Source organism: Leucopleurus acutus, assembly GCF_964270905.1.
Source record: "Leucopleurus acutus genome assembly, chromosome: 8".
Classification (NCBI taxonomy): Eukaryota; Metazoa; Chordata; class Mammalia; order Artiodactyla; family Delphinidae; genus Leucopleurus; species Leucopleurus acutus.
Genome location: NC_139151.1, coordinates 103,244,138 through 103,271,461, shown reverse-complemented (window position 1 = coordinate 103,271,461; position 27,324 = coordinate 103,244,138). Strand labels below are relative to the sequence as shown.

The window sequence follows — 27,324 nt, the reverse complement described above, 5'->3', positions numbered from 1 at the left end:
GCCCGCCTGGTCTAGACTTTGGATATTTGACATCCTAAAGAAACTCCCGTCCCCCTCATAGCCACCCCTCCCTGACTGTTCACAGCACTCTCTCTGTGGCTTTGGTGCTGCTGGGGCCCAGGAGCCTGGGCTCTGGAACAGGGTCCTGCCCGTGTCATTGGCCGCGGCAGCCTTTCAGTGATGGACGGACTGAGTGCCTGGAAGGAGCCGCACCCCCACGGGCCGGGCACTAATGCGCGCTCTCACTTCCGCCTCACAGCAAGAGCGACGTGGCTATTTCACCTTTACTTTCACGGAGTTGAAATGAGGCTTCGTAACTCGCCCAAGTGACAAAGATTCTTTGCTTGACCAAACTTTAGTCAGGCTCCTGCACCTCCTCCCGGGCCCACCTGTGCACTTCCTTGGAAAATCCAGTTCTTGCAAGAAGCCCCCGGCCCACATTTCTGGTCACCCTGGATCTCTGATCAGGCTCCGCACCCTCCACCTTCCCTCAGGAGTGTCACCAGCAAGGCTCCTGTCAGGTCCGTTTAGCCGGAATCACACCCCTCCTCACTCCCGACGTTCCTCCTGGTGATTTTCCATCCGCTGCCCCCAGGCTGCTCCTGGACTGTAAACCCAGCTGCTCAAGGGTCTGGAGTCAAGTCCCATCCCTCTCTCACTGCAAAGTCCCACCGAGGTGGGCCCGACACCTACGGCGACTGTTCCCAACGTGGAGAAAGTCTCTCTTGCTTTAACAGGTGTCACTGAGTGATCTGTTCTTTAACACAAGCTAACACGGTGGACGTAACACAAACCGTGACTCAAATCCGGGTGTGTGTGACGCCCACGCCCACACTCCCTCTACCACACTGGGCAGTCCTACAACGAGACACATGCACAGCACTTTACAGGCTGCCAAGGGCCTCTCTGCCCTTTGTCTCACTCGACCTTATACCTGTGAGGCAGACAGGACAGACGGGAGCCTGCATTTGCAGGGCTGTGTGATGACCTGCTTGGCCAGCGACCTAGCTCCACTGCTCTCGTTCCCTCCCCCCGCCACCTTCCAAGCTCAGTGTCACCGTCCTACACGCTGTGGCAGCAGGGAAATCAGTCGGGCTGCTGCCCCGATGGAAGGACGTGGCAGGAAAGACAGGAACCGGCGACAGGCTTACCCCACGACGGCCAGGGCGCTGCTCATGGACGGGGAGGAAGGAGGGGTGGCCATGGCGTCTCGGCTCGGGCCTGAGCTGGAGGGCGGTGACGTGGAGGGCACAGTAAGGCTGACCACGGGTGAGTCATCACCATCGCCTGCCAGCGGGACAGACAGACACAGTTGGGCAGGGGAAGCCGTCCCGACCCTCTGGTGCCAGGGAGTCGAGGCGCCCCCGTCTCGGCTGCAGCCTGCTCCCCACTCCGCCCCGGCCACTGCCTCGCTCCGAGGCTCGAGCTCTGCCTTGGCCTGGGACCCCCTGAGTCTTCGCCTTCTGGCCTGTTTGAATAGGAAGGAGACGGCAAGGCACCACCCTCACCCTGTAGAGGCCAAGGGGCCCCAGGCTCACCTGTAGTGGAAGGAGAGTCTTCGACCAGACCCACCTTCACCACCTGGGAGGGAGAAGAGATGCCGCATTAGATCCTCCTACCAGAGCTGGACGCGCTCTGATCAGCTGGAACCAGCGGCCGCCACCGCACACTGTCGGATCGTAGGCTTTAAGACTCTTTGCCGACCCGAGCAGACCGGATAGTTAAAGAGATGTGAAAAAACCCAGCTGCAAACAATGAGTCAGGGGCACAGGAGACCTGCAGCTCTTCTCTGGGGATGCAGGCAAGGCCACCTGGAGGGTGGGAAGCACTTTTGTATCCTGATTTCATTTCTTCTAAGACCACTTGGGCAGGAGGCTGTCGTCTCATGTCAGAGAGAGGGGAGGACCGGGAGAAAGCCTCGGCAGACAGGAGCGGGGTGCGGCGGGGGCTTGGGGGGGCGCGTGTGCTGCACCAGGCCCAGCGAACAGCTGGAACACGCTGACATGCTGGGAGCAGGCCCCTCCTTTCCAGACTTCCTGGAATCTGGAGGAACACCAATGAGGAGGGGGTCCCCAGTACCGCCGCTCCCTCCCCGCAAGGCAGTGGTGTCCATTTCAGCTCCCCAGAGAATTTTAGATTCCTCTGAGAGAATTCTGGGAAGGACAGAAGGGGGCCCTCCAGTGGCCAGCAAAGGGCACAGCTAGAGACAGACCATGAAGGTCAGGGCTGGGGCCTGAGGTGACAGGTGAATCCCAGCACCCTGCAGAGGCACAGCAGGGCGGGGAGGTCATGGAAGCTGGGCCCCGGGGACGGTAGGGAGCAGGGGTCACACACGGATCAGAGCACAATGCTGCCCTTCACTGAAATTTGTTCCCGATCCTCTACACATCCTGATTTTAATTCCCAGGAAGTAACACATCGATACTCTGAACTTCTGGACACGACTCCTCTCCCCTCGCTCCTCTGGCATTGCACGAGGCTGCCAGCTCCTTTGTTTGTTTGAATTTTTAATTTTTTCTATCCCTCTGTCTTGCTGCGAGGCTGGAGTAGGCAGTGACCCCCAGCTCCATGAAGACCCCACAGCTCCACAGAGATGTGGGTCAGACTGCCAGCCTCGGCCACGGGCCATGGCCCCGGGCCTCCGGCGGGGCTGTGGGAGCAGCCCCAGTGGCTAATGGGGACTGACTGGACCAGGCAGACAGGAGGCTTTACGGAGGATCTCCCCAGGATCAGGCCTCTCCCAAGATCTCTCGAGACGCCCAGGATCTGGGACGAACAGAGAACAGGGACAGTGGGAGCTGCGCCCCTCACCCGCACATGCCCCATCTCCCCCAGAAGCTGGGAGGATCCTCAGGGAGACTGTAGGAAAAGATACCAGCTGGTCTGGAAGAGAAACTCAATCGTCTTGCACATGGAAATCAGAGTTCCCAGCCACGCGTCTGTGTCGTGCTTTGGCCCCGGGAGGGCATCGGCTCTGCCCCCTCTGCGCTCCCTCTCTCGGTCGGTCTCTCTGCCTTGTGGCCTAGGCCTTTGTGCAGCAAAGGCCGGTACCACCTGACACCAAAGACACCCAAGAGGTTTTCCTTTTATGTTCAAGATCCGCTCGTGTAGAGACTCTGCCTTGACTAAGCAGGAGGAGGAAAGAGCCTCTTCCGCTTGGTGTCCACACGACTCTGAAGGCTACCGACTCCTCGGACTTCTACGAGTATCATCTATCGTTATCCGCGAGGCAGCTTTCTTTTCCCTGGAGCCTGTAGAACCAATGCCCTGGACATCACTCCCTAGGCCACGGCGCCAAGTTCAGCGCCTGGTGTAATAAACATGAGATAGCCGTGGTGAGCTGGGGACGGCCCCTGATCGGGAAAGGACACTGAGAGGAACAGCTCGGTGCCTGTCCCAGCCTGGGGCTCCCTCACCTCGGCACTGCTGACACTCGGGGCTGGATCACTCTCTGTCGGGGGCCTGTCCTGTGCCCTGCAGGATGGTTAGCACATCCCTGGGCTCCACCCATGAGATGCCGGTACCACCCCCATCCCCAGCTGTGACAGCCAAACTTGTCTCCAGACCAGACACTGCCAGATGTCCCCTGGGGGCAAAATCGCCTCCGGATGGGAACCGCTGTCTAGATGAGTCCTGTGTGTGTGTGTGTGTGTGTGTGTGTGTGTGTGTGCGCGCGCGCATGCACGCACACGTGTGCACGCGCAGGATAGGAAGGCCAGGAGAATGGGTGGGTGGGGTACGTAGAACAGGGGAGTTGTACTCACGCCAATGAAGGGGATAAACTTCTGATACGAGTCTTCATCAGGGCTGTTGGGAGAGACAGGAAAGCTTTACAGTTGGGGGGTGAGACTTCGTGGAGAGATGGGGACACAAGCTTTCCATGTTTTACTGTGGCTTTAAGGGAGTCCAGACACTACACAGCATCTTCCCATGGCGCCTCAGGATGGCGCGAGGAGCCACCAAATGGAGGCAGAAGCTCCGATTCTGCACACTCTACCACTGCTCCCGGGTCTGTACTGAGGGGCGCCCACACGGGTGGGGAGGCCCAGGCAAGGAAGGGAACGCCTTGGGGGGAGGCAGCAAAAAACACTCTCATATCCTCTTGAGTTCTTACCAAGGGAAATGGGGTGGGGAGAAGGAAAGTATGAAAAAGCAAAGGAGATCTAAGATTTATCTAGCCCACCCAACCTGTTTTTAAGAAACCCCTCGGTCAACTTACAACTTGTGCCTGCAGGTCAGCATGGCTTCCGCCACGGGCAGCTGGTGCGTCACGCCCGCGCCGCTGACGTACTGCATCACCCGCCCAACCACGTCCAGGTGCTCTGCAGAGAAGTCAAGAGACAAACGCCGACATTTCAGCAAGTGAGCCCGAAAACCCTCTCCGAGAGCCCCCTTCCTGAGTCCCACCAGAAGACCCCAGGAGTTGAGGCAGAGAAAGGGCTCTGAAGACCCACTGGCTTGAATCTAACGAATCATGGAGCAAAGAGCCGTCCTCCCATCCGATCTGCGTGCTGTCCTCCCCAGCCTGCCCCTCCCAGGCTTGGCTCGCCCCCGCCTCCGTCTCTGCTTGCAGCAACCTTGGAACCACTGCAGCAGCCTGCCCTCCCCATCCAACGTCTGCCCGGCACTCCCTGCAAGGCCTGTGGGAGCACTGACCACCTCCCGGCCCCGCAGAGCCCAAGCTCGCGCGCCCATCCCTGCCACCTCTCCTCTGTCTTTCAGGAGCGTTATTCATATTCCCTGCCACCCTCACAGCCCTCGTTTCCAGCTGTGCAGAGCAAATGGCAGAGACTAAACACATCCAGAGTGGAAGGGCTGCGCTTAATGGGCCTCCTTTTAATAAGTACTGAAAAAAACGAACACGCCACAGGGAGGAGAAGCGGCACGCCTCTTGCCCCTGGCTCTCCAGAAATCAGGCCACATTCTGTCTTGGTCCCTTACGAGGGGCCGTTACCTGACACCGGGGGCTCTGAGCGGTTGAACAGATCTCTCCAGCCAGAATCAAGGAAGATACTGCTATACCTACTGTCGACGGAGCCCAAGTACTTGGCCACCGGGTGAGAACCTGGTAGGTGGAAACCAGACAAGGAGAGCTGGTGAGGGGGTGAATGATGGCCCAGCCTTCGGTCTCCCTGCCCGTCACTTCCTGGGACCCAGCGCCACCACCCCGCTTCAGGAGTGGGCCCTGCTGAGCCTTTACCGAGGGGAATGATGAGAAAGCGCATGTAGCCCAGCCAGTCGGAGGTCTTGCTGGCCAGCGACTTGACGAAGAAGCGGAGGATGGAGCTCAGGTAGCTCTGGCCGCCCACCGCTGCCACCTTCACCGGCCTCGGCATGGAGGAGTTGCAGTTGCAGCTGGGAAGCAAGGGGAGAGGCACGGCCAGGTCAGGTGGGCCTGCGTCCTGCTCAGAGGACGGCCCCAAGCTCAGACTCACTTGATCTCAACAGCCCACGGGGAAAAGCAAACCAATAACCAAAATAATACAGGGAGAGGCAATAAGCCACAGCGCTTTTGCAAACAGAGAGAAACCCAGGATCAGAGAGGACAGGGAATTGTCTAGAAGGAAGGCAGAACTGGCTGAGGCTCACGGGGAGACAACTCAGCAGCACCCTGGGGTTGGCGGTGGCCATGAGCCCAGACACCCGGGAACGCCCGCAGCTCTTTCCCACGGAGGGAAGGCCCCGACTCTGGGTAGTCAGAGGGACGGGAGTAAAAGGTCTTGTAAAACCCTGGGCTCTCTCTGCCCCGCCTTCTTCGTCATGGGCTTAAGAAGAGGACGAGGCAACTCAAGATGTGGCAGGGGACCAGGCGGGAAGGCAGGTGGGCAGGAAGGTGACATTTTTACCCCAACCCTCTGGGGCCAGCAGGGGCATCAGAACACCACAGTCTGACGCTGCCCAACCAGGTACCAATTACGAATTCTTGGTCTGATAAGGCCAGGAGGTCCTCTCACTGCTTAGAAATCAGGGTGGGAGGATGAGGTCAGAGGGAACCCCAAAGGGCAGGAGAAGAGCCGAGCCCTTACTAGCGCTGGATACGGGTGAGCAGGGCGGACAGCACGGCCTGGACCTCCACCGTGGAGCACGTGCACACGACGGGCTTCCGCTGGTCCTGGAGCAGCTCTGCCACGTACTGAGTGGGGTGGGGGAGGGAAAGGAGCAGGGACACAGGTGAGGCCACGCAGCAGGGGCACTGCCTCCCCACAGGCCAAGAGGGCAGCGAGGCCCAGACCGAGCTGCAGGGCCCCATCCTCTGTCATTCAGATCACAGCCGGGCAAAGGTCAGGCTTCCGGCAGCCAGCGAGGAGAAGGTGGGGCCGGACCCCACGTAGATGGGCTCATACGGAAATGTGGGAAGACCTAGGGCACATCAGATTCTAACGCGGCCTCTGTCGCCCACACGCTAGGTGGCCCCGGGATCTAACCGGGTGGACGACGGGAGCGGGAGGGACAGGGGCCGCTGTTGCCCTGCCCCTGCCGAGCGGACTTTGTGGAAACCAGGGCGCCTCTGGCATCTCACAGCACTTGGTGCTCCTCGAGGCACCTCCCTGCCGGTATGCTGCCTGAGACGCAGGGCCAGGAAGGCGGGCATGACAGGTGATACTGCCGTGTTTTTAAAGCTGAGGAAACCGAGGTACGGAAAATTGGTGATTTAAGCCCCACAGGTGGGAAGACGACGGGACTGGGACTAGAGTCCAGAACTGTGGGATAAGTTCGGGGCAGGGGGGCCTGAGAAAGGGGGGTGATTTCCTATTTCCCCACACCTTGCCTTTCAAATCTGTCTCTCTCTCCCCAGAATCTCTCCTCCACAGCCCTGCGACCTTCGACACTTTACCTGGCCCTGCCAATCAGCGGTGCTCACAAGGATGACGTTTTCTGGGAGGGCTGCATCCGACACCAGGATCTGATTCAGTTGGTCATATACCACCTTTCTTGGAATCTACAAGGACAAAAGCGTCTGTTGGGCAGTCCCCAGGGAGCTTGAGGGGAGGGCTGAGAATTCCTGGGGCAGGGGTGTTCAGAGAACAGCTACCAGGGACTTGGTGCGGGAGACCCGGTATCCCACCGGCCAGAGCATAAGGGGAAGGAAGGAGGGGGATCAGGAACAAGCAAAGCGAGGCCTCAGAACACAGGCTGGTGCGCCAGGGGCACAGTTGGCCGTCCTGCCAGAGCAGGAAGGGCCCCGAAGGGTAATGAAGCAGGGCAGCAGGAGAGGAGGAGGAAGACGACAGCAAGCAGGCGCTCACAGGATGGAAAACGAGGGCAACGCCGGGGAGAGAACTAATGAGAGCAGCAAGGAGGCTGTGTGGGGAGCTCCCCCCGCACAGCGAACAAAGGTATTTCAGGAACATTGATTAACAAGAAGGACAATACCTCGCCCCAGGCACCGGGCTATTCTAGTCCCGGGTTCATTTTCAGCTGTAAGAGCGTCAGCTCAGAAAGCCACGCGGACACAAACTTCCCTTCCAATGATAGGTAGCAGGGAAACGAACAGGCCTGCTGTTGACCTCAGGAGAGCAGGAGGTCTGTCGGGGGAGAATCCTTCCCCCGGAGACTGACCTTCAGAGGGAACAGGACTCCCGAGGGCCAGTTCCTTCTGTGCCTGCCCCAGCCACTCTTAGGTCTTTCAATCAAAACATTTTTTTTTTTTTGGCGGTACGCGGGCCTCTCACCGCTGCGGCCTCTCCCGCTGCGGAGCACAGGCTCCGGACGCGCAGGCTCAGCGGCCATGTCTCACGGGCCCAGCCGCTCCGCGGCATGTGGGATCTTCCCAGACCGGGGCACGAACCCGTGTCCCCTGCATCGGCAGGCGGACTCTCAACCACTGCGCCACCAGGGAAGCCCTCAATCAAAACATTTTAAGACTGTTGACGTGCCAGCTTGAAACCACTCTAATTGGCCCACAGCAGCACTAAGGGTATCAGAGCTCGGAGCAGACGTCCCGTGAGAGCCGATGGCTGCTGTCCCTAGAACCACGGTCCCCGCACAGTCTCCACTAAGGTCTGATGGGGGCAGAACGAGCCAGAGTCTCCTGCTCCGTCCCCGGCTCCCCACCAATTCCTCAGCAGTAGCAAATAACAAGCATGCTACACTTCCCCCTTCAGGTCTGCCTTCAAGACTTTATTCAGAGCCGTTCAGAGTACTCCCCGCTCCTCTTCACCCAACCGCCCAAGGAGACAACGGAACAGAGACCACGGTCCAGGGGCGCCCGACAGGCCGGGGTACCTGCGTGCTGTGGCCCAGGTCTGGGGACCGCTCGCTGTCGGAGCTGTTGGTTCTCTCGCTCAGGGGCTTGGAGAGCTGCCGCTCCTTCAGGGGAGTGCCCCTCTTCTGCCGGGGGGTGTGAACCCCATCCATTTTGCTGCCACAGGCGTGGAAGGAGGCGGTTAAGCAGCCCCCGGCCCAGAGCCGCGGCCTGCCCCCTCCTGAGGCCCCGCCTGCTGGGCTTCCCTCGCTCCACCCGGCGCTGAGGCCCCGCCTGCTGGGCTTCCCTCGCTCCACCCGGCGCTTTAGGAGCTTCTCCCAGCCCTGAGTACCTGGGAGAGGCAGAGCCCTGGAGGTCCGTTTTACTGGACTTCATCGGAGTTTTGACTTTCTCTGGCACAACCAGACTTGCGCTCACGTCTCCAAACATGTCCTGGTCAGTGATTTCCTGCCACGGAGGAAAGGAAGCAGTGAGGGTTACTTCCCCTCGGTGACCACGGGAGCCTCGTGGTTCCTGCCAGGGCCCATGACCGTCACGAGAAAGTCAGTCCCTTGCTCTCTTTTCCGGGAAGCACAGGGTTCTACAACTCCTTCCCCACCCGACGAGGACACCGTGACTGTTTAATTTAGCTGAGTGCACCTGCTGCACCAGGCACCATCTCCTGCTATTCAATCTGTGCCCTACATTTATGAACTGACAGCCCACAAACCTGGGCTGATGATCTAGCTTCTCTAGGTGGGAAGGAGAGTGTTTCACTCAGGAAGTGACATGACTGGAACTTCATTTAAAAAATAAAAATTTATTTATTTATTTTTGGCTGCGTTGGGTCTTCGCTGCTGCGCGCGGGCTTTCTCTAGTTGCAGCGAGCGGGGGCTACTCTTCATTGCGGTGCGCGGGCTTCTCATTGTGGTGGCTTCTCTTGTTGCGGAGCACGGGCTCTAGGCGCGCGGGCTTCAGTAGTTGTGGCTCGCGGGCTCTAGAGCGCAGGCGCAGTAGTTGTGGCACACGGGGCTTAGTTGCTCCGCGGCGTGTGGGATCTTCCCGGACCGGGGCTCGAACCTGTGTCCCTTGCATTGGCAGGAGGATTCTCAACCACTGCGCCACCAGGGAAGCCCCTGGAACTTCATTTTGAAACGACCGCTGTGCAGTATGGGCCAAAGTGGAAGATGGGTTACTCGGATTATGGGTGAACTACAGTAATGTTGAATCCAACCTAAGGCTTTGTCAGACCCCAGATCCTTAATGCAGCATTATTTACTATAGGAAACATAAGCCTGAAACAATTCTTCCTCGGACCCCATTCAGCTAGCAGCTCCCACCGTAAGGCGGATGTGCAGCACACCCCCAGATGGTATTCGGTCAAGTTCTCTGTTCCCTCCCATCTGCTGGGCCCGGCCTCCAGCCCCACCGGCTGAACTGTGGCAGAAGCTGCGGGCCCAGCTCAGACGCCCTACCCCCAGGTGAATGGCTCTGTCCTTCCCGGGCCCCACAGAGCCTCTGCGCCAGGTGTGCCCCGGCTGGCTTTCCTCCTGGAGGTGGATCCATGGTGTTCTCATTTTTGCACCTTCAGTGCTCAACACGTGTATGTGTGTGGAATTTCAACCTGTGTGTAATTAAATTGGGCAGCCCAGCCAATCCACCCCACGCGCCCCTGAGCAGCTCCAACATCTCTTAGCGGAAGGAGCTGACTAGTAATCACTTGGAGACTTAATGCTGTGGGCTGTCTGGCCATTGTAAAAGCAACCTGGAGGCAGGGATGGTTTTTCGGGGGAAGATACTGGTCATCGTATCTGAGAAGTAAACGAGGGTGACAGATAGTGAGAAATTATCTAAATTAGCACTTGATCAGATCTAACTAAAGGGCAGAATGGGGACACTTCTAGTTTGCTAGTTTGGGGAACAGCGCTATATTCCACGGGTAAGGATGCTGGGAGGAAGGGCACGCAGGACATTCACAAGTCCACAGAGCTAAGCCAAAGTTTCAGGGTGGTCGTCAGGATCTTTCTGCCTTTGTTTCTAAAGGTACCAAAGACTATTTTAAACAGCTGAAACAGGAGCCCAAACCATACATACCAGAGTGTCTGTTTCAGTCATGCTGTCATCTTGATTTTTAATCCAAGCAGATTTGACTTTTTCTAAAGCAGCCAATTCCATCTGCAAAAATTATAATAATTAGTCATCATCAATCCAAATAACCACCACTCTAACCTGTTTTCTAGGTCCCTTGGAAGCTTAAAATACTTTCACTTAATCTGAAGACCTCATAAAATCTTTGGGACTTTCATCTTACTAGGAGCATATTTTTGTGAAAACTGAGCTTCGGAAAGGTCAGTTATTTTGCGATCATTAAATTAATAACAGCGAGATGCGGAACCCAGAAATTCTGACTCTCACAAGATGTCACCAGGAAAGAGAAGCTCAACGTTCAGATGGCATGGCTGTGGGATCTGTCAGTCTTAACCCTGGATTCGGTAAACACCCTTGCCCAGGAGGGGCACACAGGGCCTCTTCTGCTGTCAGAGTTACTCAGAAGAAAGGGGAATCTCAGAGTTCACGTCTTTGATTTCGAGACTAAAGACATCCATGGTAGCCAAATGCTTTTTGCTTGGTAGAAACATCTGGAAAACCCTCAAACAGAATATACTAAGCCAGTTAGGTGTGAAATAATTCTCCCTTTGTCCCCAACTTTTATTAGCATTTCTCATAAATATTAAAAAAGGACTTTGCAAATACAGATACATAACCAGATTTTTCACACTTGCTAATGCTGCTTCTGGCTGTGCAGACACCAATGTCAAAATCATAAGCAGTTGCAGGTTGTGGATCTTAGCTATGGGGAAGGTCCTGGCCTCAGTGGGTCTCTGGTTCTTGTGGGGAACCAGGGAATCAGAAAGGATCAAGGATATCCCACCTCCTCCCAATGACCCAAAGTCTTTTCTCTGAGTACATAACAGAGTACAGAGAAATGGCCTAATAAGCTCAAGGGGCCACTCAGCAAACCAATGAACAAGGACCACAAAAGTAGGCCCACACCATACGCTAAACCAGGGTTTCTCCACGTGGGCAGCGCCGACATCTGGGGCGGGTCTTTCTTTGCTCAGGGGCATCTTGTGCAGGATTTGAGCTGCATCCCTGCCTCCACCCACTAGATGCCAGGAACAGCCCCTTATCCCCTATCACCCCCGCTGTGAGAACCCAAAATGTCTCTAGTCCTCGCCAAATGTCCCTTGGGAGGCAAAATCACCCTTGGTTGAGGACCACTGCTCTGAGCCGTCTGCAAAACTAACCTAACACACTTTATCCAGACGCTGTGACCCCTGAGGGGGAGACGGTTTGCTCAGAGCCACGCACAGCAGGTTGCCTCCAGATTGCACCGCTAGCTCATTTACACATTGTCTGTATGAATAACCGATGATAACAGAGTCCACGCTCCCAGAGAACTCTTCATCAGACTTAAGACTGAAGATGGTTTCACTCAATTTGGGACCTCAGCATGACAAGTGAATTAAACACGTTTCAAAGAGAAGGAATCGGGGCGATAACACCATCCTGCTGGAAGGCTCTCAGGCAGCAGCCCCGTGGTCAGCCCTCCGACAGCAGAGCAGTGTTTCATGGCACAGCGCTGTGCTGAGATGTGCCGAGCGCTCTAAGGTGGACTCGGGGTGGGGCACCTGCGGGCTGTGCACTGACTCTTTTGCATGTTTCAGTCAGCCCCACCGGGAGCAAACTCCCGACTCTCCCAGTTCTTCTTCTTGCTTCTATAAATATTTTAGGTTTTTCTCACCCCAGCAGCGCAGTAGCTGTGTTGCCTAACTGAGTGGCTCTGAGGCAGATGTGGCGGTGCAAGGCGCTGTGCCTGGGGGCGACGCTGGCTGCTGCTGCAGGGGGTGCACGTGCTTGTGTGTGTGCGCGCACGTGGAGGGGGCAGAGGGCAGTGGCACTTTAGGCTCTCAATTTTATGAAGTACTGGTCTCTAGCACCACTAGTTACAGTGCTGTGGAATTAGCAACTTTTAGCAGCAGGCAGTCCTGGCAGAAAGTCTCCATCTCTTGGCCGCCCCAACTGAAGCGCTGTTGGGGCCTACTGTTATCAGCTCCAAGAACAAAATTATGTTGCTACTGTGTGCTCAAGTCTTGGGAAAACTCAACAGCTGTAATAATTTGTATCAGCAGAAATTCCTTCTGGTTCTAGTGATAAAACTGAATCCTCTGAAATTTGGGGAACAAAAAGGAAGGTTAAGAAAAATAAATGAATAACAAGGCTGGGAAATCAGGGAAGAGAGGACAAGAGCTGGGCAGCATGTGCACGCCTGCCTATGGATACACCATCCCCGTATGTTTTCCCTAATACGTTTAGAAGTTCTCTGTGTAAGAGCACAGCCTCGCTCTGTAGTTTCCAAAGTGTCTTTCATACTAAAGGATTCCAAAGTTCCACACCCACATCAAGACATATGGGGTTCTTCAAAATAGAAATATCACAGAGAACCAGCTAAGTCTGAAATCTGGCCCAGGGAACCAGAATTTGAAGAACTCACTAAAAAGACATCTAGATTCTATCAATCTCAGGAGTCCAGAACTGGCACGGCTCTCAGGGTCTGTAATAACAATGGCAAAGCAGCTTCCATTTACTGATGCTCCCCATGCCGTAAATCAATCCAACCATCAATCAAGCACCACGCTGGAGGCTTTAGCTGCATTTTCGCACTGGATCTGCACACTGCCCTGTAAGGCATGTCCTTCTTACATGCAATTTGTAGATGAGGACACGAAGTCTGGGTAACTGCCCAGATCACACAGTCAGTGGAGTGATGGAGTCAAGATCCAAACCCAGAAGTCTGACTCCAGAGCGTGTGCTCTCAAACCAGCCCTACCCTGCCCCAAAGAAATGTCCGGCCTGAACAGGGATCCTTAGGCCATCACACTGTGAAGACTGATACTCCATTGACTTTTGAGCTAACTGGGCTCCTGGGCCAACTCCTTTACTTCACAAATAAGGCACCCGAGGCCCAGAGCATCAAGGTGATGTTTCTCTTTAAATTTTGTAAGCCATGCAGCTGAGACTAAATGTAGAACCTACAAATTCTATCAACCCAGAAACAGCTTCATCAGTAGAGAGTAGTTTCTCTTACTGATTTAGTAACGACGATCCCTAAAATTTATTGAGCGGTCACCACGTGTTAGGTGTCACACCTAGCACTTCCAGGGTATTAATCTCATTTAAAATTTGATTGCATTGTGTTACAGTAGGGCCCTTGTTCTGCATTCCTAGGACACCGTAAGACAGTCCTCCCCTGGCCAGGTCCCAGGTTTCTCTCTAGAAGAGTCATCCCTTATATTTATACTTGCTATGGAATCTGGCTCCAGGGGCCAATGATCTGTCCACGTGGACAGTGATGCTTCAGCGGGCCATCCAGCAGCCCCCTGTGAGAACGAGCAGCCCCAAGCCACATCCTGAGCAGAACTAGTCAGGTAAGGCCTCCTCAGCCCCAGATCATATGAACCTGGGCTGGAAAGGCTGAGAGTGCCCGGTCTGCAAGTGGCGGGCCTGAGGTTTCTCGGTGGAGGGATTCTCGGTGGGGGCTGCCATTTCCCATCCCACATTTACTCGCTAAGCCCACGTGGTGCCGCTGTTCTAGGGCTGGATCACCCTGCTGCGCCTTCAGCAGGGAGAGGGATTACGTGGACGACAGCGCCACCTGGTGGCAGCAGGCAGTCCATGAGCTGACGGTCCGCAGACACCTGGGACCGGCGGCAGGCAGCCCTTCCATAGACAGCGCTTCTCAGGGGATGGAGAGCCTCACAGGCCTCAGGTCGTTTCCTCATAATTAATACCTACGTGCAGGGTGAGTTTTATATTCCCTCTGTTAAAGCGGCAAGAGCAGAAGGACTTAAAGGATTCAGTTTTCTTGATCTACAGAGAAGACACTGGGCTTTCAAAGCAAACCGAAAACCACTAAAATCAGACACGTCATCCTGCCTTTGGTCATAAACAAGGGGGAGGGCAGCTTCCTAGGGCCCGAGGCGGGTACAGCATCAACCCGGGCCTCTGCCCCTGATCCACTGCTGGGGAGAGCCTTCCCAAATAGGGACAGAGCGTGGTCCTGGGGTGATGCGGGGCTCTGGGGTGCTGCAGTAGACAGCTCCTTTTCCCCTCTGGCTCGCCAGGCAAAATGGAAACCAGCCCACCGAGTTCTAAATTCTTCGAGGGCACTGCTCACTTTCTGAATAAAGCCCATGTAATTTCTCCTGAACAGACCTTGGGGCCTTCCTGCCCCTTTGCATCCACCCTTTCCCCAGCCTGGATGCAGAATCGCCACCACTGGCCGGGTGCCACACTCCCAGCTACCGCATGACGGGCGTTAAGGGAGAGGTCTTGAGGCACTGCGTGTTCCGGGAGGGAAGGCGCCAGGTCATGGCGGGAACAGACCATAAAGAACACCCGCCTGGCCACAGCAATATCGTCAGAGCACTAAGAGCCCAGCAGGACTGAGATGACAACTGAGGCTGAAACAAGATGAGATGGCCCGTAGGTCCCAAATGAGCCAGGAGCACAGGGCCCAGTGTTAAGCCCTGACTCTCCCCTGGTCCCACTCCCACACCCCACAGCCATTGGTCTTGCTCACAGGGCTGGTGGTGTCTTTGCCGAGGCTGCCCTTGCTGTTGAGGCTGCCAATCTCCGTCTGTGAGCTGGACTGCGACATCCCCTCAAAGAAGGGCCTGTGGCAAAGAAGCACAGCCAGGGTCAGTGGCCGCCAGGGCCCAGAGCAGCAGCTCACGGACAGCCGGGCAGGGCTGGTGTTCAAGAAAGAGCGACAACCCGGGCTTCGAGGATGCCGGCGAGGAAGGACACAGCAGAGGCTGGACCAGTAGGGACCTGGACCGAAGGACTTCAGGAGGGTCCTATCGGGGCTTTTGTCGGTTAGAGGCTAAAGCAGCGAGCTTTATCCAGACGGCAGGCGGTTCAGAAGGGGTGAGGAACTGAGATTCCCGGGTAATGGTTGGGGGGGGGGTGAGGGAGGGGAGGCTAGGAGATTGCCATGGCCTAGAGAGACAGTGTGACAGAGGGGGTGCGGGCCTCACTTGAGCTTGGGCTTTGGCGTGCTAAGGATGCTCTCTGTCTCCTCCATCTCGGGACCACTGTCGCTGGGATTGTACATCTCCAGACTGTCATACAGCTCGTCCAAGTCTTCTTCCACTTCTCGTATCTGTTCTCGGGATACGTGTTCCAGCCCAAAGCCCACCTGTGGGAGAAAACAAAACCTTGGAGTCTGGGGCTACCCCTATTAACAACATGGCAGACGGGAAACTCCTTCCTCCTGGGCAGGCCCCACTGGCTTCCCTACCCAGTCCCCTTAAGGGACGTGCCATAGTTTCACGCTCCTCAGGGTGGTCTTGGTGTGCTGTGATTTGATCCTGAGGGCAGGGACGTGGTGAGGCCACCGGCCCCGCTCAGAGCCTCCCTAGTGCTCCCCACTAGTGCCCGGCATCAGGAAGAAGAGTGGGGTTCAGATGGTACTTCTCCCGAGGAACTGGCGCAGGGAAACCCAGACGCCTGGGGCCCTGGCGGACTCATGCTGGCCTCCTCTAGAGCCCGCAGGGGACAAATCTCCATCCCTGTCTCAGTCCACTGAGAAGAGAGCCCACGAAAACTGGCTCTAGGCCTGCGAGCCCAGGGAAGGCACTGCTGCTCTTAGCGGCCAGTCCCTGACGCCATGGAGGAGGCCCCCACCTCACAGGCTGCTACTCACGAGGTTCCCCTCGGGGCAGGAGGGAAAACTGAACGATAGCAACTGGATCTGTGCTGGACACCCCACACCCGAAAGCTGGGCAGAAGCATGTGCCCCTGCTTCAAATACCATGGAACCTTGGGTGCTACATGTCAATCTTTCCTTCTCTTTTCAAGTAGCGGAAAGCCCTCCTTTAGCGACCCCCTCACGTGGGGCTCCTGGAATCTTGACTCCAGATTGTGCCCGAGGAATGAGGGTGAAACTCTGGGAATTCTACTCACCATCCAGCTCGGGAGTAAGGGGTCGTACCTCGTCTGAAACTTTAAACCGCTTCAGGAGGGCCACAAACTTCTGTTTGATGTTAGGTTGCTGTAGGGACAAAGCCACAGGAGTCCTCAGGCAGCAGCCCAGTCGGCAGAGTGATCGAGGGCCGGCTTTGGTGAAGAACCGGGGCCACGCCCCCAGCCCAGTAACTGCCCATGGTCACCTCCCGCTCATCCCTTTCTCTAGAACTTCAGAACCACGGTGAGAGCCACCTGTATACACACAGGTTCCTCAGACTCGAGGTTTCCAAAACAGAGCTCACCCTCTGCGCCGTGCATTCCCCCTCCTGGTCACCCAGCACCGAGGAGTCCCCGAATCTGAACCCGGAGTCTCCCCTGACCCCCAGCCCAGGGGTGCTGAGTCCTACCCTCTTGTCCACCCGAAACCGCGCCGCCTCCATCCGGCCTCCTTCCCCGTCCCTCTCTGGGGCCACCAACCGTCCTCAACTAGCTCCTCCCACCCCACTTCCAGTCTCATTCCCTCCAGAGACCACTGCGACTGTTCCACATGCAGATCTCACCTCGTCACTCCCCAGATGAAAGGCCTTCACTGGCCCCAGAGCCTCAAGAGCTTCAGTGTCACCCTGTGTCTGCTGAGGGCTGGCTCTGCCTGACCCTGGCCTCACGCACCACCCAACTCCTCACACCCCACTTAGGTGGGAACTAACTGCTTACGACTTGGCACCCCTCTGGGCCATTTACATGGTAACTTCTGCCTTGACTAAACATGTCCCCAGATCTACTTGGTGAAGTTCTATTTACTCTTAGAAAACCCATCTCCTGGCATCTTGCCCGCGAAGCTGTCCTGCTCAGAGCCGGTCACTTTCCCCTCAGGGCCACCGCTGCCCCTGACGCAGAGCTCGTCTGGCGCCTGCCCTACGGGGTTACAGTCACTTGTGTAGATGTGTCTGTGTCACCGGAAACTGTGAGCTCCCTGACGGCATGGACCGGGCCTTCCTTATCTCTGCGTGTCCAACCCCAGGCACGGCGACTAGCTTGTGGCCCTCAGCACCTCCTGACTGGATGACAGACTCACCGCCTGGGGATGGGGGAGACTAACTTGTGGGTGAGACTGAGCTGGGCCTTCAAGAAAGGGCGGGGCTCCCCAAGGTGGAAGGGCACCCACAGCAGAGGAGGAACGAGAGCCACAGCGACCGAGACGCAGAAGACGCTTCAGAGAACGCCGAGTCAATTAACACGTCTAGGACAAAGTGCTCTTGGTAGGGAGAGAAGGATTTGTGTGCACGGGAGGCAGGAGTGAAAGGACAATCACTCTGGAAATCTGATTGGAAAGTGCCTGCAGTTAACACAAAAAATAAAAACACCTTTCGGGGAGTGAGTGGGTGTCAAAGGAACACTGAGCTCTGGTCGTATAACCAGTGAAGCTACGGAGGCGACCACAGGAAGAGGCGATTTATATAGCTCCAGGGGGCACCTTTGGGAAGAAAACGGGGCCTCTTTGTGGTTACAGCACAGGAAAAAGAAAAACTTAGCAGGAGGAGCCCCAACAGAGAGCGACCTCCAGCCTCTGCCATCATCAGAGCACAGGGTGGGCTGGAGGCCAGGATGGGCCTTACCCGGTCTAGGAGCGCCTATCGAGGATTAGAAGCCTGAGGACGATGAAAGAGTTCAAACGCGCTCTAGTCATCATCCGGTGGGGGAACCAAGGCCTCAGCCTTGAGGATTTATTATACATTGAAGCCCAGGGATACCCAAGGATGCCTGGAGAGAGGACAGCGTGTTTCACGGTGGACCAGGCTCGGATACGACATGTTCGGAAGGTCTGGCCTCCACTTATTTCACTCCTGAAGGTGACGGGAATCTCTGCTCTTGGGGTCCCTGGGCTGCTCTGCGCTAGAGAGAATCAGGATGCCTCTGGGGACAAATGAAACTGTGAACTTCTCTTCCAAAAAGCTCCTGGCACTTTTGACTCCCCAGAACTCTGGCACGGGAACCCGAGAAGAGGTCAAAGTTAACCTAGAAATTCGGGTATTAAGCATCTCAGTCCAGGACTCTAATTTCACCAAAAGTAGTGACTCCTGAGGAGATCGCGTGCAGGAGACACAATCTAAAGGCCTCTGGTCTCTAAGGTTCTGGATCCATTAAGGCAGGCACTGTATCGAGCCCACAGTTCCAAGCACTAGCCTACTATTTCTGGGTAAGTTCAACAAATGGTTCCAAATGGAGATGCTCCTAGAGAGGACTGGACTTATCTGTGCGGTGGACAGTACGAAACCTGAAGTAATCACCTGGAGACGGGAGGGAGGGTGTCTGAGGGGTTCTGCTCCCCAAGGAAGCATCTGTTCCAAAGTCTACAACAAGGTTTCTCAACCTTTCTTCTATCCTAAGATAACCTGAAGAATATAACACGCTCCTATCAGGAACGCTGGTTCTCTGCAACAGTGATGCTTAATTAGCTGGTGGTGGAGGTGGAGGTACCAAGGGGTGTATCACAGCCTTGAGGGCATGGCCCTGTGCAGATGTTAAAGAGCCCCCAGGAAGTCTGAATACACCACTCCCATCCTACCCCCAGATTGCAAATCTCTGCTAAAACATTCCCCGGACCTTGGAGGCTCACCCTTGTGATGGCAGACGTTGAGGTTAGTTTCCTCCGGGTCTTCTTTACTTTCCGAAGATCCTCATCTTCATAGAACAGGTCCTAAGTGGGTAGGGGGATGGAATGAGGTTGGGAAACCCTAGGAAGGTCTGTAACTGCTTCTCGGCCGCTTTATTGAGGGGCTGTGGAAAGTTACCTGCCCGTGTAGTGGGTCATCACTGCCTTCCTGTTCTGATGAGAAACTCTCCTCCTCTTCCTCAGAATAATTGTCAATATCAGGAGAACGGTCTGGAAACAGACACCTTAATAAGATGACCTCGCAGGGCGAAGATCTGGTCTAAGAGGCTTTGGCTGGCTGGAATCATGCTCTCCTCAAGTGGAAACGCGGCCGGGGTGGAGGAGAGGGCCCCGACCCCCTTTCATTTCCAGGGAGCTCTAAGCTCCTCTTTCCTAGGAACGTGTTAGGCTTTCCTGGGATGGAGATCAGGCGACGGGGAGGGCTTCCCAACACCGCACATGTCCTACCAGACAGCTTGGATTTGATTCCTTCATGGTCAATGGGCTGGCTGGACAGGGAGTAGATCTTTATTTCTGCCACAGGCACGGAGACATCCTTCACGTTGCTGTGCAGGCCGAGTACCAGGGCGCCTTCATTCGGGTGCTGCATCACCTACGAGCACGGGGTGGCCACGGACACACCTCACTACGGACAGTGCCGCAGAGCAGCCCGTTTTCACAAATCCCAACGGACAGGCGAGCCACTGGGAACGGTGTTCTGCTAACACATTTTCTTTTTCACTATCTTCCAGATTCACGCCTACCGTTCTCCTATTGCCTGTCTCACTTTACCTTTTTTTTTTTTTCCTTTTTGGCTGTGCCACGCGGCTTGTGAGATCTTAGTTCCCCCACCAGGGATTGAACCAGGGCCCACGCAGTGAAAGCACGGAGTCCCAACCACTGGACCGCCAGGGAAGTCCCCGGTCTCACTTTAAAACTACCTCCTGAAGTGTCAGCCACGGGTCAGGCCACGTGCTTAGAGATAAAAATCAAGGCCTGAGATTGAAAATGACTGCTAATCTCTAGGACTGCATTTTAGTTTAAGTCTTTCACAGAGAAACTAGCTCTCAAGGCTGCGTGAGGCTGGCCTGCAGACCGTGGCCACCTGCACCAGGCCACCTGTGCCAGGCAATAAGGGCTTGACACAGCTGGCAAAACGTGCCATCCACATACTTCACTCCCCCCAGGCCCTCTTTCTGACACAAAACATGAAGAGGACAGAAGGATGGGCTGGGACTAGCTCACCTTTTACTATGGACACAAAATGTTTCTTACTTAATGTTCTAAAATACAGAAATAGGTTTTAAAATTGATTTGTGGCCCCTTTCCTCTTCCCCTTGGTCAGGGCTGAGAAGATCCACCAGGCATACAGGGAAGCCGCACAAACGAGCAAACATACTGAGAAGGGAATTAAAAACATGAAAAGGAGAAAGGCTAGAGGAACCCCAAAGGTGCTGACTGGAACTGACTGGAATGTGAGCTCATGATCAGATAGATACAGAAGTGGAAATAGATACGATGTGTATGTATATACACGTGCATATGCATGTGTACATGTGTATACATGTACTTCCTAGCTCCATCTGCTGAGAGGGAGGAGAAGCAATGATACCCCAGGTGGGAAAACGAGCACCTCTAGCATCCAGATCTTGGTTTCTAAATACCATTCTCCACTACAAGGAACCAGGGCTCTTTGGAGGATCAGTTCATTCCGAGGCTGGGTCAGGGAAAGTACATGATGAGCCTGTAATATTTTGTACCAGAAAGTAAAGAAGCACGTAAAGAACGATGAGGCATATAAAAAAGGATACAGGAATCAGCCTGAAGGGGCTCTTACTGGCCAAATTCGAGAAAATTTGAGCATCAGAATAAATAATGATAGTAGCAGACTAAACCCCACTGAATTAAACAGGAATCCACAAATCCATAACTGATACAAAGAAATGAATCAATCAGTAAGTGGGGAAGAAGGGAAAGCTGTATCTTACAGCAAACGGCCAACTAATAAATAGAGAAGGAATGGTGGGATTGGAAATTCACTGTCTGGCAAACGTCCAAGTAATGACTGATTCCGGTAAGATTCATTAATAGAGGCTAAAACTACTTGGTGAAGATATGAGGGGATAAGAAACTGTTATATGGTCTCAAAATATCTCCTCCCTATAAAATGTTTTTTTTTTCATTGGTAAGAACAAAATATGTATTACTTAACTTTATACTGGAAATCCTGGCACACACCATCTTAAATTAACCAAGCGATAAGAGTTAGCCTCACCAGTAACGGAACAAATCAACACAGAGTGCTGCCTGCATTACTGCTTGCAATAATTCTGCCAAAAACGCACAAGCTGAATGTAAATCTTCAGAAAACATCAGACAAATCTGAACTGAGGCACATTCAATAAAGAGCCTGTACTCTTAAAAAATGTCAAGGGCATGAAAGACAAAGAAAATCCAAGGAACTGCAGGTCGAGGGAGACTAAGGAGACAAGAGCTAAGTGCAGCCCTTAATCCCAGATGAAACCCTGGGCCTGCAGAGGACATCCCTGAGTCACTTGGCATGACCTGGGTGGGGACTGCGGGTCAGATGGCAACCCTGTGTCGGTGCTAATGTCCTGATCTTCATGGTAGACACAGTGCGTACTAACTGTGTGTGATGGGGCACCAGCTTACTTTCGGTGGTTCAGAAAAGAAAACAACATGCATAACGCGTATGTAGGAGAGAATAATAAGGCAGATGTGTTAACACTGAAGAATCTGGGTGAAGGGTAGATGGGAATTCTTTATACTATTCTTACAACTTTTCTCTAAGTTTGACATTTTTTTAAAGGTTAAAGAAAAAAACTTTTCATGAGGGAGAAAGTTCTCGATAAAAAGAAGTGCATCCTGAATTTCCAATAAAAGAATTAATTTGTAACACAGAATAAAACACTCAAACAGCAGGCTGGGAAAATCACTGGCTGAGCCGGTGTCTCTTGTAGGCTCTGAAAGGCTGACTGTCCAGAGGCCGCCCTCTCTCACCTCTGCCATGTTGATGAGCCCCACGGCCAGGGTCTTATAGCCCAGGATGGTCCGGTTCTTGTAACGCTTTCTCCTCTGCAACATGATCTGCAGCTTGTTGGCATCTCGCTTCAGGAAATGAGGGTACTGCCGAGCACAAAACAGAGCCGAGCACAGTTAATCAGCAACTGGGTCCTCGGTGGGTCTTGGTGCTGCGACAGGACGTGCCACCTTCCTGTGCTTCACTGGCTCCCAGCTGCACGAGGGGGTGATAGGGGCGAGGGGAGCGCCTGGTTTCCACTCCGCAGCGGGGTGGTCCACACACGCTCAGAAAACAGCCTCCTCCCTTGCCAGATAATCAGCTGTCTGTGCACTGCAACCTGGGGTACTGGCGTTAGGCGGAGAGACAGACATACTGGGACAGATAAGGAGGAGAAGGGAAGGGATGGAGGTTGCAGTATGCAGGCAAAACAAGACTGAAGCATCTGCCTCTGGTGGGGGCATGGCGTGGATTACTAAGGAGAGGAGACGGGGCCGAGTGTGGTGGGATGGTGGGGTTAACAGCTCTGTCTGAGGAAAAGGGGAAGAAGAATGAGAGGCAAAGCATTACATACAGGATGGATAAATAAGGTCCCACCGTAGAGCACAGGGGACTATATTCAATAGCCTGTGATTATCCATGATGGAAAAGAATATGAAAAAGAATGTATACACACACACACATATATATATGTATAACTGAATCACTTTGCTGTACAGGAGAAATTAACACATTTTATTTTATTTTTTAGTGCTTTTCATTCATTTATTTACTTCACATCTTTATTGGAGTATAAATGCTTTACAATGTTGTGTTAGTTTCTGCTGTACAACAAAGTGAATCAACTATACGTATACATATATCCCCATATCCCCTCCCTCTTGAGCCTCCCTCCCACCCTCCCTATCCCACCCCTCTAGGTCATCACCAAGCACTGAGCTGATCTCCCTGTGCTATGCAGCAGCTTAACACAACATTTTAAATCAACTATACTGCAATTAAAAAAAAAAAAAAAAAAGAACGATTTGTGGTGTGCTTTTCAGCAGCCCATCTGGGTCTCGGCGCCCTTGCTGTGGCCGTCTGGGTGATTGCTCTGGTCCTCCAGGCCAGCCACAGAAGCTCTAGGTGACTTTAAATCATTGGGCTATGGCTGTTTTCGGATAAAACAGTCTCCAGATTAGAGGACTGTTCGGGATTGGGCTGGACATGGCATATTAATGACCTAAGACTGAGCAGGCTCTCACCTGGAGGGAGAAGGTTAACTGGAGCTCTGTTTCCACCAATCCACTGGCTGGAAGGATGATCTCGTTGGAGCGAAGAATCCTTTTTGAACCCTGAAACCAAGAAAAAATAGGTCAAAGCTGTATCACCAAAAATCAGACCAAAAGAAATACTGTTTGCAAACAACATCTAAACTCTACAAAGATTCTTACCAGTTCAAGTATTCCACCAGTCTTTTTGTTGTACTTGATCACAATCAAGCCACTACCATAGATGTGGTTTTACGTGTATTACGCTGTCCGTTTGCAAAGGGTTTTCACATGAAAATGGTTTGTTATTGCATCTGAGTTCTCCTCTCCCACCGCTCCTGAGGGAGAGGCAGTGGTGTCGCACCCCAAGGCGTGGCAGTTCTCCCCATGGCACCTCAGCCGCCCTCCTCCCGTCTAACTGACACTTCGGCCACACTGTCCTGTCTCTGGGCATTTCCACATGCTGTTTTCTCTTCTTGGATATTCCTTCATGCTTCTGTACACAGCTAACCAACTCACCTTCCCAGTCTCAGCTTTGATATAATTTTTTTCCAGGAACTCTTCCTTTTAGTGCGGCTCCCCCCGCCCCCGCTTCCCCTGCCGTGCCCCCCAGCACCCCCGCTCCACCACACCCAACGCTGGGTTAAACACCATAGTGTTTTTAGCTCTTAAAAATAAAGTTGGGCTAAACTGTTCCTCAATGTAAAAAGAGATCAGCAGGAGAGCCTGAGGAATGCCAGTATATTTATAAAAATTACTTTAGGGCTTCCCCGGTGGCGCAGTGGTTGAGAGTCCGCCTGCCGATGCAGGGGACACGGGTTCGTGCCCCAGTCCGGGAGGATCCCACATGCCACGGAGCGGCTGGGCCCGTGAGCCATGGCCGCTGGGCCTGCGCGTCCGGAGCCTGTGCTCCGCAACGGGAGGGGCCACAACAGTGAGAGGCCCGCGTACCGCAAAAAAAAAAAAAAAAAAAAAATTACTTAAAAAACAATTGAGTTTAATTTAACACAGTGAAGTGCCCCGATCTCCAATATACAGATTGATAAGTTAGTAAATGTATATACCCGTGTAACCCACATCTCTATCAAGATGTAGAGCATTGTTATTACTCTGGAAAAATCCCTTGTGATGCCTCCCAGTCAATCCTGCACTCCTGTCTCAGAGGAAAGCACTGTTCTGAGTTCTTTCACCATAGGTCAGTTTTTCCTGTTCTAAAATTCCATATAAATGGAATCATACAGTGTGTACTATTCTAGTCGGGCTTCTTTTGCCCAACATTTACAATGTGTCTGAGGTTCATACAGGCTGTTGAGTGTACCGAAAGCTTGTTCCTTTTTACTGCTGAGCAGAATTCTGTCCCATGAACGTACACATGTGATTTCCGTTCTCCTGTCGCTGAACACTTCACATCTGGGGTGTTTCTAGTTTGGGACCATTATGGTTAAAGCTGCCATTCTTGTACAAGTCATCCACACAAGTGGATGTGTCTTCTTTTTCTTGGGCCGACACCTAGGAGAGGAATGGCTGGGTCTTAGGGTAGACACATATGTAGCTTCGTGAGAAACCGCCAGACTGATTTCCAAAGTGTTAGCACCACTTTCCACCTGCAGCTGCATCCGGCGTGGTCTGTCCTGGACCCGTGGATTCTACTGGCCACGTGCAGAGAGGTCCATCACTGTGGTTGCAATCTGCATCTCCCTGAGGACTCAGCCCACGCAGCACCTTCTCAGCTGTTTATTGGTCCGCTGTAAATCTCCATTTATGACGTGACTGATCAAACTTCTTTGTTTTGTTTATCTTGTTATTCGGGCGTAAGTTTTTTATTTATGTAAGAAATTGTCAGGTATATGCACCATAAATATTTTCTTGCCTATTCATTTTCTTAATAGTATCTTTTGATGAAGTATTTAATTTTGATCTGGTCAACTTTATTATTATTTTTTTTCCTTTATGGTTAATGCATTCTGGGTCCTAGCTAAGAAATCTTTGCCTACTCCAAGTAATGAAGTTATTCTGCTGTATTAGAGTAGATATTCCACTCTGTTTTCCTTTAGGAATGAAAAAAATTTAGTTTTAACCTTTAGGTTTCTTATCCATTTCTAATTTTTGCTTTTATAAAATACAGATTTTGTATAATGCAGGAAGGAAAATCTCCTAAATGTAGTATTTCACAATGCTTTTAAAATTAGAATAGCATTATATTATGCCAATTCAAAATAATAAAGGACGCTCTGCCTCATGCGTTAGATAATGCTTTCTGTAACCTCTATGACAAACAAGAGTCTTGGCAAAGTTTTCACCTGAATTTATATAGGTAGGCTCTTAGGATTTAAGAAGTCTCTGGACAATGAATCTCAGAAATGCTGAGAATCCAAAATGTGGCTGATATATAGCAGTGGTTTTCAACCAAGAGTAGGAGACATTTGGCAAAATTTAGAGACATTTTTGATTGTTACAGCTGGGGTATGTGCGTGCGTGCGTGCGTGGTATTTCTAGAGCGTAGAGGCCAGGGCTGCTGCCGACCGGTCTACGAGGCACAGCACAGCCCCACAACACTGCTGAGAAACCCTGCACAGCTGAAACCTGCTCCGCCCTGAAGACACTGCTTCCTGGGCTGACTGCTGGGCTTGGGGGTGGGGCAGGGTCCTCCTTGTTCCTTGTCAGCAGCTCCAGAACATCCTCCCTTCCACCTCCCCCAAACTCCCGCTTTGAGTGGATGCCCCTAGTCTAGCCTCTCTTCCTGGCTGTGGCTCTTGTCTGTACCTGCCAGCATCCCTGCTCATTTCTTGACTTTAGCTCCTCACGCACTGTTCTTTCCCCAGCACTACTCCCTCCGTAACTCTTCATGATTTCTTTTTTTTTTTTTTTTAACGATAATATAACTTACTGATGAAAGCATCCTTGTCTAAATTTCTTTATTTTTTGGCTGCATTGGGTCTTCGTTGCTGCGCGTGGGCTTTCTCTAGTTGTGGTGAGCGGGGGCTACTCTTCGTTGCGGTGCGCAGGCTTCTCATTGCGGTGGCTTCTCTTGCTGTGGAGCACGGGCTCTAGGCACGTGGGCTTCAGTAGTTGTGGTACGTGGGCTCAGCAGTTGTGGCTCGCGGGCTCTAGAGCGCAGGCTCAGTAGTTGTGGCGCACGGGCTTAGTTGCTCCATGGCATGGGGGCTCTTCCCGGAGCAGGGCTCGAACCCGTGTCCCCTGCATTGGCAGGTGGATTCTTAACCACTGTGCCACCAGGGAAGTCCCTCTTCGTGATTTCGACACGCACGCTTTCCAATGTCCTGGCCCCTAAACCCCGTGGTTTCCCTCTCCCAGTGGTCTCGTCCTCACCCTTGTCTGAGCCCCTCCACCCACATGGTCACACTCTGGGCCTTATGGTTACCGATAGTGACGGCCAAAGCCTCATCTCAGTGTCATGCACCCCACTCTCTGATCTCCACTTCCCAACTTTCCAGCTCACTCTCGCTTGTTTGTCAACAACAATAATCCCTTGAACCCACCAGGCCTACGATCCACTGATCCCCCCACCATGTTTCACTCCTCCTCATGCCCGCTGTCCCCTCTTTCCTCCTCACTCAGCTTAAATGCCCCCGTCAGTCTGGACGAGCGGTCCCTGCACACGCCCTAGCGCCTCTGCCCGCTGCTGTTCTCTGCGCTCACTTGGTAGATTACAACCCTGTACAAATCCAGCTGCCTCAGCTGAACATGCCTGGAGAGAATCATACAATCAGCTAACTGTTCTGACTTTGTTTTTGTTTTTGTGCGGTACGCAGGCCTCTCACTGTTGTGGCCTCTCCCGTTGCGGAGCACCGGCTCCGGACGCGCAGGCTCAGCGGCCATGGCTCACGGGCCCAGCTGCTCTGTGGCATGTGGGATCTTCCCGGACCGGGGCAAGAACCCGCGTCCCCTGCATCGGCAGGAGGACTCTCAACCACTGCGCCACCAGGGAAGCCCGAGCTGTCTACTTTTGCTCTCGAAGACTTCTCTCATTGTCTTGTAACTCTGCCACGACTGCCATTGGCAGAGTCTCCGATAACCTCCATGAGGAGGACTCCTCTTCATTCGCCTCCAGCAACTCTCCCTTCATGTGGCCTCCTGGACACTCACTCTCCTGGATTTCCTCTCACCCTCAGCTGCTCTTTCCTGGTCTCCCTGTCAGGTCCTT

The 27,324-nt window shown here is 53.4% G+C and overlaps 1 protein-coding gene across 4 annotated transcripts in view; it reads right to left on the bottom strand.

The window, feature by feature from the left end:
* The window catches only part of PACS1 (phosphofurin acidic cluster sorting protein 1), a gene marked incomplete at both ends in the record, with an annotated part of 137,469 nt that overhangs the window by 2,866 nt on the left and 107,279 nt on the right, over window positions 1-27,324 (bottom strand). Inside the window, 19 exons of one of the 4 annotated variants that reach the window (XM_082845143.1) lie at window positions 1,152-1,287; window positions 1,539-1,581; window positions 3,765-3,807; window positions 4,220-4,322; window positions 4,955-5,065; window positions 5,201-5,355; window positions 6,027-6,133; window positions 6,836-6,940; window positions 8,227-8,362; window positions 8,538-8,653; window positions 10,280-10,360; window positions 14,814-14,922; window positions 15,286-15,446; window positions 16,242-16,301; window positions 18,834-18,914; window positions 19,009-19,100; window positions 19,338-19,482; window positions 21,891-22,016; window positions 23,154-23,243. In XM_082845143.1, coding sequence (XP_082701269.1) covers window positions 1,152-1,287; window positions 1,539-1,581; window positions 3,765-3,807; window positions 4,220-4,322; window positions 4,955-5,065; window positions 5,201-5,355; window positions 6,027-6,133; window positions 6,836-6,940; window positions 8,227-8,362; window positions 8,538-8,653; window positions 10,280-10,360; window positions 14,814-14,922; window positions 15,286-15,446; window positions 16,242-16,301; window positions 18,834-18,914; window positions 19,009-19,100; window positions 19,338-19,482; window positions 21,891-22,016; window positions 23,154-23,243 — 2,000 coding nt within the window. The remainder of the gene's footprint in view (window positions 1-1,151; window positions 1,288-1,538; window positions 1,582-3,764; window positions 3,808-4,219; window positions 4,323-4,954; window positions 5,066-5,200; window positions 5,356-6,026; window positions 6,134-6,835; window positions 6,941-8,226; window positions 8,363-8,537; window positions 8,654-10,279; window positions 10,361-14,813; window positions 14,923-15,285; window positions 15,447-16,241; window positions 16,302-18,833; window positions 18,915-19,008; window positions 19,101-19,337; window positions 19,483-21,890; window positions 22,017-23,153; window positions 23,244-27,324) is intronic. The other 3 variants (XM_082845144.1, XM_082845145.1, XM_082845146.1) reach the window with 3 other exon arrangements.